At 40.7% G+C, this 13,843-nt stretch overlaps 1 protein-coding gene across 1 annotated transcript; it reads left to right on the top strand.

The window, feature by feature from the left end:
* Window positions 1-213: 213 nt before the first annotated feature.
* On the top strand, window positions 214-13,196 carry LOC104211090 (cytochrome P450 CYP72A616-like). The gene is made up of 5 exons (XM_009760088.2): window positions 214-610; window positions 11,324-11,541; window positions 11,778-12,022; window positions 12,123-12,501; window positions 12,601-13,196. The coding sequence occupies exons 1-5, from the start codon at window positions 436-438 to the stop codon at window positions 12,985-12,987; spliced, it is 1,404 nt and encodes a 467-aa protein (XP_009758390.2). The 5' UTR covers window positions 214-435; the 3' UTR covers window positions 12,988-13,196.
* The last annotated feature ends 647 nt before the right edge of the window (window positions 13,197-13,843 follow it).

Here is a 13,843-nt window from a genome sequence, read left to right as displayed (position 1 = left end):
GTTTGTTGGAAATTTACTTTGTTGGAAATGACATTTCACTTGTCTCGGATAAGACAAAAGAGGAAAACTTCAAGGCAAATAGTAACAAACAAGTGCATTTAAGAAGCATATATTAAAAAGCTTAATTACCAAACATCTATTGATTTCATTGCAGTAGTTCCAACTTCCACGTGTCCCACTTAATAAATGTATACACAGAGTTCAAGTTCCATTAATTTCTTTGCTTTTTTTCAATCTGTGTTCCAAGGTATAAACTCTTCTCTCCCGTGTAATTTAGAAAGACATTCTTATCTTTGTTCTGCGCTCAAGAGAATAGTCTCACTATTCAGTTCATAAAAATCTGTGGCTGCTGCAACACTAATTGCTGCAACAGTTGGTATTTTGGTAGCCATTTTTTGTGCAAAATTGCTGTATACAATATGGTGGTGGCCAAAGATGATAGAGAAGAAGCTGAAAAAGGAAGGCATCTATGGCTATCCCTGCAAATTGCTGTTTGGGAACCTTAAAGAGATAATGAAAATGTCTAAAGAAGCCAAGAAACAACCCCTTTTAACTCATGATATCATACCCTGGGTTAATCCTTTTCTTCTGCATGTTGCTAACACTTATAGTAAGTCCAAATTCTTAACTCTCACCTTTCCCTATTATACATAGCCTACATTCTTTTGGCAGATTAACTTATATACATTGGCAGTAAAAAGAATATTTACATTCTTTAATGTTCTTGAACTCTATGTGTCATGATCCTAACCCCGAATCCGGTCGTGATGACGCCTCTCGTGAAGACAAGGCCAGCCAACTCAACCCAACTCAACTTTTAAAGCAGTTAATCAACATAAAAATAGTCTAAACATGATTTAAACAATACTAAATAGCGAAAATATCGATAACAATGCGGAAAGTCCAACCCGACACAACCCTAACTAGGCTGTCACAAGTCACGAGCATCTCTAAACCATAATACTAGTCTGCTAAAGTCTTAAACTACTACAAGTGTTTGAAAGGAAACAGAAATGATGGAGAAGTAGAGACACGGGGCTGCGGACGTCAACAACTACCTCGTAGTCTCCGAAAAATCGCCTGGAACTGGAGGAATCAGCACTCAGGAGCGGTACCAGCTACGCCTGAATCTGCACATAGGGTGCAGGGAGTAAAGTGAGTACTCCAACTCAGTGAGTCACAAATGTAAATAACGACTGAAAGTAAGAAAACACGTAAAACACAAGACATTCTATACTGAAGCAGTAAAAAATCACTTAAAACAGTAAAATAGTGAAGAGTCAAGTAAAATCCCTTTTCAACAAGTAAAACAAGTAATTGACAAGTAAGTAAATAAATAGAAGTTCGCCCCTCGGGCACAGTATCAACGAATCCGCCCCTCGGGCAACATCTTAGAACAGTACCAGCCCCTCGGGCTTAAACTTAGAACAATATCAGCCCCTCGGGCTCAATCTCACATCACAATGAGTACCCGCGCTCACTGGGGGTGTATAGACTCCGGGAGGGGCCCCTTACGGCCCAAGCGTAATATCAAGCCATCTCGTGGCATCAAATCTAGGCCCTCGGCCTCATATCAATCAAGCCACCTCGTGGCATATTTATGTATCCCAGGCCCTCGGCCTCATATCAATATCAATGTATCCTCACAACTAGGCCCTCGGCCTTACTCAATCCAAAAATCATCACAAGCCCCTCGGGCAATAGTAAAACAATATTTCTCAGCCCAAAATATCATTTAAAAATACTCCATCCGTTTCAATTTATGTGAACCCATTTGACTGGGCACAGAGTTTAAGAAAAGAGAGAAGACTTTTCAACTTGTGGTGTAAAATGAAGTACATATATTTTGTGTGGCTATAAATCAATGCATAAAGGTAAATTGTAAATAAGGAAAGAGGTCATTCTTTTTGGCACGGACTAAAAAGGAAATAAGTTCACATAAATTGAAACGGAGGGAGTATCATTTAAGTCTCAACACTGAGTAAAGATGGCTGAGTAGTAAAACAATGAAAATAACATGATTGAGTTCAAGTAATAAGTCAAAATAGTAATAAAAATCCCCGAAGGGTTCAAATAGTTGGCACAAAGCCCAAATATTGCAATCAGCCCAAATCATGATGATAACAAATAAGTTTCAGTCAAATACGTTATAAAATCATCAATCGGGACGGATCAAGTCACAATCCCCAATAGTGCACGACCCCACCCTCGTCATCGAGCGTATGTCTCACTTCAATATAGCACTACGATGTGAAAATCCGGGGTTTCAAAGCCTCAGAGCATTTACAATCATTACTCACCTCGAACCGGCTAAATCTCTAGCTTGCGACGCCTTTGCCCCTCGAATCGGCCTCCACGCGCGTCGAATTTATCTAAAATCAGAACGAATACACAATATGCTAAGGGAACAAAGCCCGAGCGAGAACAATCAACAAAGGGCAAGATTCCCGAATTACCAAAACATGAGCCTCGGGCCCACGTCTTGGAATCGGGTAAAATTTATATTTTCAGAATCCTCATACCCTCACGAGTCTAACCATACCAAAATTATCCAATTCCGGTACCATTTGGTCCTTCAAATCATCATTTTATATTTTTTGAAGATTCCACAACTTTTCTTCCCAAATTCTATACCAAATCACGAATAAAATGATGAATTCAATGATAGATTCATGTATTCTAGCCAAATCTGAGTTAGAATCACTTACCCCGATGAATTTCTTGAAAAACCTTCGAAAAATCGCCAAATATCCGAGCTCTCTAGGTCAAAATATTAAATAAAACCCAAAACCTCGTATTTATAGAGTACCTCACAGATTTCCACCTCTGCGGACAGCACAAAACCGACCGCGGTCCGCACAAAACCAGTGCGGTCCGCACAAAAACGACTGCGGCCGCACAAGTTTTCATCTGCAGTGACAGGCTTTAGTATTTTGGCCATAACTTTCGCTACATATGTCCAAATTGCGATATCTTTACCTGTCAGTAAACTAGACACGAATGGCTACAACTTTCATTTTTAAATCATCTCAAAATTCCTTGTAGATCAAAAGGTATGAGCTTACGAAGTAGGACCAGGGAAATGTTCCCCACCGCGGCCGCACTGCATTTTGTGCGGTCTGCACAACACCTACCGCGGCCGCACTGTATTTTGTGCGGTCCGCACAACACCTACTGTGGCCGTACTTCATTTTGTGCGGACCGCGCTGGTGGGTTCCGAGGCGTGCATCCCTTCTGGACCTGCTACAGCTATGATTTTCGACCTAAAACATCCCAGAACCTACCCGGAATCTATTCGGAACCCCCGAAACTTCAAATCAATTGTACCAACATATCTCATGACATCGTTCAAACTTGTTCAAAACTTCGGAACGCTCGCAACAACATCAAATCACCAATTTAACATAGGATTTAAGCCTAAGAACTCCAAGAACTCTTAAATTATGCTTTTGATCAAAAAGCCTATCAAATCTCGTCTGAATGACCTGAAATTTTGCACACACATCCCAAATGACATAACGAAGCTACTGCAACTATCGGAATTCCATTTTGACCCCTATATCAAAATCTCGCCTATCAACCAGAAATCGCCAAAATATCAACTTTGCCAATTCAAGCCTAAATCTTCTCTACAACTCCAAAACCCATTCCTATCGAACTCCAAAGTCACAAATCACCTTCCGAAGCTAACCGAACCATAAAAATTCCAATCCGAGATCAAATACAAACAAGTCAAATCTTGGTCAACCTTTCAAATTTTAAGCTTTCAACTGAGATTGTTCTTCCAAATTCATTTTGATTAACCTGAAACCCAATACCAACGATTTACATAAGTCATAATACACCACACGGGGCAAGTCATGCCCGAGAATTGGCGAGCGAAGTGCAAAAGCTCAAAACGACCGGTCGGATCGTTACATCCTCCCCCACTTAAACACATGTTCGTCCTCGGACGTGCCCAAAGTTATTCCAGAGCCAACCAATTGCTGAATAACTTTACCATGCATATACCCGGGGGTGATCCCACGTCACCCTATCTCATATAGGTTCGATAACTCAATGCAGCCAAAATTTCACAATCCAACCTAGCCCATAAACCTTAGAACCCCATTTCCACTTCTGAAATCATCCACAAGATCAGAATCTCACATATATATTCAGAATAAGCCCGAACCAACTGTAATAACCCATACCTGCAACCTCAGGTGCAATTACATGATAAACCACGTAACTCAAACGCTTGTAGCGATAACTTCTATTCACAGCAACTGCCCACAACAACCGAATACTGGTAAAAAATATCTTATCAACTAAAGTCTCATTCCAACACTTTCATATACTGCTAACGATAAATGAAACACGCAATAAACCATAACCATTTCTCAGATCAACCATTCATGAAGCCAATTCTCCTTTGGCAAATACCATAGCAAATTTTCGAGCCGAACCTCGATATTATCCTTCCAACATGCTGAAATCAAATTCGTTCGTATTCATTAATGATCCCAACGACCTCCTCTAATCCAACATACCACTCTGGTGACATGACATATCCATACAAGCCTAAGCCACAACTTGCACAATACACGCATCAATACGCAACAGTTTAAACATACTCAAATCATGAAAATGACTCAAATGAAAGAGCTGTACCTCAAGTTCAGCAGTACCACCACAACACAAGGCTGATAACCCGTCTCACATCATAGGAACATAACACACGAATATAACCCGCAACGTCATGAATCACCTCCACCTAACTTCGCTGCGATGTGCGATCCTATCCAACACTGCTCCACATGAATCACCTTAAGTCACATTGCTCGAAATCGACAACCATGCACAATTCGATGTCTGGAACCAAAGCAAATCATCATACCCACGGTAAAGCAAGTACATAACACCGCACAACCCGAAAGGGCATAACAGATGCGCCATCCGCCAAGCAATATCCGATACTCCTCCCGTTCGAATCCTGCTGAGAGACCCCAATAACACCGCACCACATGTGCCGATAACCAACAAATCCTAACGCCTCGCAACACGGAAAGGTAACTCATAGGCCTCCCCGGATTACTAATAAGCTCAATAACTGACAAATCAACACCTATCTCAATAATACAATTCGAAGCCAACCAAGCCGACTCAAGTTAGAATACGCATCCACATTGGCCTGCCAACGAACTCCTTATCAAGGTGAAGCTGCTTCTTCCACCCCTTTAACTCTGCCGGTGCCATACGATACGGTGTCCAACATCAAATCAATACCGAAATTAACAACCCTGCCCGACAACAAGAAACATATCTGAAAAGTCCCTCACCACCGGAACTGAATCAATGGTAGAAGCCTCTACACTGACATCCATCACGAAAGCCCAAATAAGAAAGACAATCATTCCCAACCGTCCGTTGGGTCTTCGAATTATAAAACTACTCCACTAGGGCATAATCCTACGGACTCGCCACTCAATCCGTGGCATTTTCGGCATAGCCAACAGTGCCGTGTTAGCGCAATAGTCCAGAATGACACAACACGGAGACAACCAGTCTGAACCCAATATCCCATTCAAAATCTAACATGCCAAGCATAAAAGATCCGCTTGGGTCTCCAAACCCCGATAGTCACTAAATAGTGCCGATACACACGACTCACAACCACAACATAACCTGAATGTGAGAACTTCCCCGTCTCTAAATCCATATGGCACATGAATCAACATACCTGATCCCAATTCCGCCATCCGAATGCATACCGCACCTCAAATACCCAATCATTCCACAAAAGATACTCTGAAATTCCCCCGTGTCACCAAGCAAACTCGAATATCATCAGTCGATTTAACAAGAAAGCGCCGTAATTCTATCGAAGTACCATCAACTTAATCACATTGCCTTTTCTGAAACATATACCCTCGTGAGATCACTCCTATTTAGCAATACCATTTCCTTAATCATCTGGAGATCATCCCCTAATCATCTGAAGCTCATTTCTCTAATCATCTGAAACTGCCCGTGCTGCCTAAGAATTTTTATGACTTTCCGTTCAAAACTGAACCGTAACCTTACACACGCAAATCTCAATCCTCCACAACATACAGCATATACCATACCATCTTAGGATAACATGAGAACTACATCTCCCTTTCGAGCCACAAACATCTACGTACTCCACTAGTCAAGAACTTTCCATTGATCCCATCTAGAAGGAAATCACTATGCATCCCATGCTCCTTATGCCCATAGAAAATATACATCTCCAACCGAGGTAGAAACCATCAAGAACTCTCCGAGTTCCCCTTGCACAAACCAGACCTGCCAGGCTTGAATCCTTCTAACTCGACTAAGCTACGCAAGCCATCAAAACCTAAGAGCATTGCTGCGAAATACCTGTAGGAACTCATTACCCCGTACACACCTAAGGAACTAATCATATCCTTACCATATCGATCCGGCCTACTACCCAGCTACCCCATTTATCCGAGTTTCCTGCTGATTTACCTTCAACTTGATATCCCCTCTTGCTGTAGCACCACAATTCCTCAACCCAGACTTACCACATGAGACCCAAGCATAAAACCACATTGTCTAAGGTTCATAAGCCGCTGAGTACTCTCTTAAGTGTTTCCAAAAGCACCACGTTTAAAATACCTACCCCGAAGGGACTTCCTGCAAATCTGGAACCATTACCTTCCTAATACTGATATATAGAATCTCATAGGAAATGTAGGAAGTACCACAAGTCTTTGACATTTTCCAAATGAAAACTCAGTTCCTAACCACATATACAACTTTAAAATACCCAATTGTTACATGTAGAATCTTGAACACATTAGAGCCATTCTCGAGAGTCATTCACTCTATTCAAACTGCAATTAGTCTGATCAAATGAACCGAACAACCCGTGCCTCATTGGCACTCCGACACCACAGAATGTAACCTCATCCCAATATAACCAAGCAACTTCCTACTCTATGCACTGAGCATTCTTGCCAATAACAACTCAAGACATCCTGTGATTCTCACACGCCTATGAAGCATAATATAATCTTCATCAAAATTTTCCTTTACCCGAGCCATCCTCGGTCTCAACCTCCGTAGGCCATAACTGATTCACCCGAACGTCTCAAATCGGAACCAACATAGCACATAACCGTGCAATCGCTTAATCAATAGCAGACTCCCCCACTTGGCTCGGAGCCGTAGACCAAAATACACACAATAACTCATAACGCATATACTCTATTGCTGCCACAATGCCATAGTGAGATTAAAATCAAACCTTCATAAGCTCGTGAAACACAGACCATCTAGTACCTTGAATCTTCTGCAAATCTCGCATTCATCCTTGCAACAGTCAAGTCCACTCTCTTAAGCGACTCAAAATTTAAATTTCAACACTTATATTTCACTTGTAAATGAGACCTTCTAAAAGACACATAAGGATCACACAACCTCGGAACACTTCGCAGGAGATAACCCACCTGCCTTGTCTTCAACTAACATTTCTGTATACCTTCCACCGTCACAAACATTATGTAGTCACTTAGCTTTCCTGAGTTTGAGCTCATACCGCAACATGAAATTTACTTCACTCCCAATTAGGACACATGAAAAGACTCTTCACACGCCCATAACTCGGGGCTCTACCTCGAATCAAGATGGAATTCAAGCACCTAATAGTTCTTCTATCCTCTAGCAGACCCTTCTCGTCGCCTCCAAACCATATGGATATATCTCGCAGTACTAGCATACTCATCACATAGTTATCCAACCGTCACTCCTACTAGTAGGGAAACTACCGAACATATGAGTTCAAAAACACTTGTTCACACAATCAGCACATCGGTGCTCAAGCTATAGGCAAAGATCCGGCCTCAAGTCCTCCAGACTGGCCCAACATCAACTCACAGTAATCACATCTCGCCTCTCGATCAGGGAATCACAAGCCATCAAGGCACATCTGATACTGAGCGCTCATGAGCGCATACGAACTCGTGGAAGGAATTCAAGAGTTACTTTTCAAGTTGAATCAAGGACGCACGATTAGAATTAAAGAATGTGAAGTTTTCCTAAGGGTTCTGCACCTCTTGAGGATAAATACAGACGTCTCTGTACCGATCCACAAGACTCTACTAAACCTGCTCATGACTCGTGAGACTTATGTAACCTAGGCTCTGATACCGACTTGTCACGACCCTAACCCGAAAACCGGTCGTGATGGTGCCTCTTGTGAAGACAAGGCCAGCCAGTTCAACCCAACTCAACTTTTAAATCATTTAATCAACATAAAAATGGTCTAAACATGATTTAAACAATACTAAATAGCAAAAATATCGATAACAGTGCGGAAAGTCCAACCCGACACAGCCCTAACCGGGGTGTCACAAGTCACGAGCATCTCTAAACCATAATACTAGTCTGCTAAAGTTTTAAACTACTACAGATGTTTGAAAGGAAACAGAAATGATGGAGAAGTAGAGACACCGGGCTGTGGACGTCAACAACTACCTCGTAGTCTCCGAAAAACCGTCTGGAACCTGAGGAATCAGCACTCAGGAGCGGTACCAGCTACGCCTGAATCTGCACACAAGGTGCAGGGAGTAAAGTGAGTACTCCAACTCAGTGAGTAACAAACGTAAATAACGACTGAAAGTAAGAAAACACGTAAAATGCAAGGCATTCTATACTGAAGCAGTAAAAGATCACTTAAAACAGTAAAACAGTGAAGAGTAAAGTAAAATACCTCTTCAACAAGTAAAACAAGTAATTGACAAGTAAGTAATTCGCCCCTCGGGCACAAAATCAACGAATACGCCTCTTGGGCAACATCTCAGAACAGTACCAGCCCCTCGGGCTTAAACTCAGAACAATATCAGCCCCTCGGGCTCAATCTCATATCACAATGGGTACCCATGCTCACTGGGGGTGTACAGACTCCGGGAGGGGCCCCTTACGGCCCAAGCGCAATATCAAGTCATCTCGTGGCATCAAATCTAGGCCCTCGGCCTCATATCAGTATCAATGTATCCTCACAACTAGGCCCTCGGCCTTACTCAGTCCAAAAATCATCACAAGCCCCTCGGGCAATAGTAAAACAGTATTTCTCAGCCCAAAACATCATTTATAAATATCATTTAAGTCTCAATAGTTAGTAAAGATGGCTGAGTAGTAAAACAGTAGATAATAACATGACTGAGTTCAAGTAATGAGTCAAAACAGTGAGGAAATAGTAATAAGAATCCCCGAAAGATTCAACTAGTTGGCACAAAGCCCAAATATTGCAATCAGCCCAAATCATGATGATAGCAAATAAGTTTCAGTCATATACGCGGTAAAATCATCAATCGGGACGGACCAAGTCACAATCCCCAATAGTGCACGACCCCACGCTCATCATCGAGCATGTGTCTCACCTCGATATAGCACTACGATGTGCAAATCCGGGGTTTCAAACCCTCAGAGCATCATTTACAATCATTACTCACCTCGAACCGGCTAAATCTCTAGCTCGCGATGCCTTCGCCCCTCGAATCGGCCTCCACGCGCGTCGAATCTATCCAAAATCAGAATGAATATGTCACAATATGCTAAGGGAACAAATCCCAAGCGAGAACAATCAACAAAAGGCACAATTCCCGAATTACCAAAACCCGAGCCCCGGGCGAACGTTTCGGAATTGGGTAAAATTTACATTTTCAGTATCCTCATACCCTCACGAGTCTAACCATACCAAAATTATCCAATTCCGATACCATTTGGTCCTTCAAATCATCATTTTATATTTTTTAAAGATTCCACAACTTTTCTTCCCAAATTCCATCCCAAATAACGAATTAAATGATGAATTTAATGATAGATTCATGTATTCTAGCCAAATCTGAGTTAGAATCACTTACCCCAATGAATTTCTTGAAAAACCTTTGAAAAATCGCCAAAATTCCGAGCTCTCTAAGTCAAAATATTAAATAAAACCCAAAACCTCGTATTTATAGATTACCCCACAGATTTGCACCTCTGCGGACCACACAAAAACGACCGCGGTCCGCACAAAACCAGTGCGTTCCGCACAAAAACGACTGTAGCCACACAGGTTTTCATCTACAGTGACAAGCTTTAGTATTTTGGACATAACTTTCTCTACAGATTTTCAAATTCCGATTTCTTTACCTTTCTGGAAACTAGACACGAAGGGCTACAATTTTCGTTTGGAATCATCTCAAAATTACTTGTAGATCAAAAGATATGAGCTTCCGAAATAGGACTAGTGAAATGTTCCCTACCGCGGTCGCACTGCATTTTGTGCGGTCCGCACAGCACCTACCACGGCCGCACTTCATTTTTTTGCGGACCGCACTGGTGGGTTCCGAGGCCTTCAACCCTTCTGGACCTGCTACAGCTATGATTTTCGGCCTAAAATATCCCGGAACCTACCTGGAACCCCCGGAACTTCAAACCAATTGTATCAACACATCCCATAACATCGTTCAAAATTGTTCAAAACTTCGGAACGCTCACAACAATATCACTCACCAATTTAACATAGGATTCAAGCCTAAGAACTCCAAGAACTCTTAAATTATGCTTTCGATCAAAAGGTCTAACAAATCTCGTCCGAATGACCTGAAATTTTTCACACACACCCCAAATGACACAACGAAGCTACTGCAACTCTCGGAATTCCATTCCGACCCCTATATCAAAATCTCGCCTATCAACCGGAAATCGCCCAAATATCAACTTCGCCAATTCAAGCCTAAATCTTCTCTACAACTCCAAAACCCATTCCGATCGCGCTCCTAAGTCACAAATCACCTCATGAAGCTAATCGAACCATAAAAATTCCAATCCTAAATCAAATACAAACAAGTCAAATCTTGATCAACCTTTCAAATTTTAAGCTTTCAACTGAGAATGTTCTTCCAAATTCATTTTGATTAACCTGAAACCCAACACCAACGATTTACATAAGTCATAATACACCACACGGGGCAAGTCATGCCCGAGAACTGTCGAGCGAAGTGCAAAAGCTCAAAACGCCTGGTCGAGTCGTTACACTATGTTGCTCAGACTCTTCGAAAATATTCAAAAGTAGTACATTTTTGGAGGATCCGACACGGGTACGACACTATTTTGGAGAGTCCACGCATCTTAGTTTGAACTGTTCTATCATGTTGCATGTCTTTATTTTCCAGATTACTAGTTCAACATATTGTGAATAGACAACTTAATAGTGTGACAATTCTTATATTACTGTCAGTGTATAGAAGCTAAACGCTTTCAAATACGAGTACCATGCATGCTAACCAATGAGAATGTGAAGCAGAGAAAATATTTGTACTGTGGTATGGACCGACACCTCGCGTGACAGTTACAGATCCAAAGCTAATTCGAGAATTGCTGAACAGATTTAATGAATTCCACAAGCCTGAAGCCAATGCTTTCATTCATTTGTTTGTTACTGGACTTACGAGTTATGACGGAGAAAAATGGGACACCCACAGAAAGTTACTCAACCCTGCCTTTCATGTAGAGAAGTTAAAGGTATTATTTACTAATTGTTAGTCTTAATTTCTTGGTTGAACTCTAAATTAGACAATGGTATTTCATGTTTTGGATTTAAGTTTACACTGTAGTTTAACCAGTGATAATAGAGGCTAGTTACTAATTTTACTGGTTATTGGTTAATGCTTATTATAGGAATTAACTTGGTGTAAATATTTTTTGAACCGTCAGGCGTATAACTTAAAATTCTTAATATTTATATGCTTGTCTTACAGAGGATGTTCCCAGCATTTGCTATGTGTTGTGATGAAATGTTAAATAGATGGGAGGAATTGGTTGGCAAAACAGGAAGTTGTGAGTTGGATGTGTTAAATGAGTTTCTAAACTTAGGTGGAGATGTTATATCAAGAGCTGCCTTTGGTAGCAATATTGAAGAAGGAAGGTCAATTTTCCTACTTCAAAAGGAGCAGTGCGAACTAATTTTGGCGTCTTCGTTCACCCTTTTCTTTCCCTCGCTAAGGTGTGTTTATAGTGAAATCGTATAGAATAACTAAGCAGAAGTACTTTTTTCGTTCAACATTTGGATCCTCAGTATTATAACTTGTTTCAATTTTATGCAGATTTCTTCCTACGGCTTCAAACAGAAAAGCAAAGTACATCCACAAGAAAGTTATATCTTTGATAAGAGGAATAATAGAGAAACGAGAAGATGCTGTGCGAAGAGGAATTTCAGACAATGATGATATTTTAGGCCTACTCCTAAAAGCAAGAAACGCAGATAACAAGTCTAAAGCAGGAGGACAAATAACGACCGAGGATGTGATTGAAGAATGTAAAGAATTCTACTTTGCAGGTCAAGATACAACCACTGCTTTGCTCTCTTGGACAATGGTGGTCTTGAGCATGCATCCTGAGTGGCAAGACAAAGCTAGGAAAGAAGTCTTTCAAGTCATTGGGAAAAATAAACCAAAGTTTGATGACTTAAATCAGCTAAAATTAGTAAGTAATAGCAATAATTAGTATACTATTTTCATGTCCTATATTTTAAAAGTTTCAAAATTCTGATGATTTCTTTATTTTGTAATGATCGATCACTAGATAAACATGATATTCCAAGAGGTGTTGAGATTATATCCAGCAATATTTCTTGTTCGAAGCATGTCTAAGAACACCAAATTGGGAGACATGACAATTCCAGCAGGAGTACAAGTGTGCGTGCCTACTCATTTGGTTCATCGCAATCCAGAAGTATGGGGAGACGATGCGTTAATGTTCAATCCAGAGAGGTTCTCTGAAGGGGTATCAAAAGCTGCAAAAGAGCAGATGTATTTTCCGTTTGGTTGGGGTCCTCGGATGTGCATTGGGATGAACTTTGGCATGTTAGAAGCCAAGCTGATTTTATCTCAAATTCTGCAGCGCTTTTGGTTTGAGCTCTCTCCTTCCTACACTCATGCCCCTCTGTTGACTCTGATTATGAGACCTTAGTATGGTGCTCAGACAATTGTCCACAAACTTTGACTAGAGGTTTTGTATGTGAGTCGTACTAGTACTAGTTTTTGAATAAAGGTTGAGATATACTCTGCTCCTACTTTATGCATTTCGGTATCCATTATTTTGTATGTGAAAACTTTGTTGTCATTAGCATTATGAATTTATTAACCCTTGAAAGAGTTTTAGTAGTATTTCTTAAGCAAGCATAGAGAAAAAAAGGTTGCAGCTTGTCTCGCACTAGCGTGGGAATGAATCGTCCTTGCATTTTACACAGCAAAACTTATTCAATCACAAGTATCTCTAAGAATGAGGCTATTGAGATTGACAGAGCTGGATCGAGGATTTGAGGTTTATGGGTTTCTATCGTAGTTTCAAATTAATATGCAATAATAAATGGGTTTACAATTAGATATTTACATATATTTAGTAAATTTTTTAATATAAATATAAGGTCTAAACAAGAGTTATTGAATTTCTGGGAACTCATATTCAATGCTCTAGGTCCGCCCGTGGAGATAGATATAAATACCTATCCCCCTCCCAAGGAAAGTAGAAAAGGATCTATACATGCGATATTCGAGAGAGAAGAAACTTGCATGTTTTTTTTGAGATGCAACCCCATGCGAGAAAAAGAAAAGTAGAAAAGGATCTATAGTATGTCTTTTTGCGAGAGAGAAAAAACTTCCATGTTATTTTTGAGATGCAGATTAGGTCGTCGATACAATAGAGTCTGATTCATCGAATCCAACATTGTAAGCTCCTAAATTTTAGTACTAGTAGCTTTGTTGAGATTACAAGATTGGTGAATGGGAAATGGATGGAACAAAGTGAAGGGAAAGTAAGTTCTTTT

The sequence above is a fragment of the Nicotiana sylvestris genome, chromosome 6 (genome assembly GCF_000393655.2).
Source record: "Nicotiana sylvestris chromosome 6, ASM39365v2, whole genome shotgun sequence".
Taxonomy (NCBI): Eukaryota; Viridiplantae; Streptophyta; class Magnoliopsida; order Solanales; family Solanaceae; genus Nicotiana; species Nicotiana sylvestris.
The sequence above is the reverse complement of the archived record's forward strand: the minus strand, read 5'-3'. Positions and strand labels throughout refer to the sequence as shown.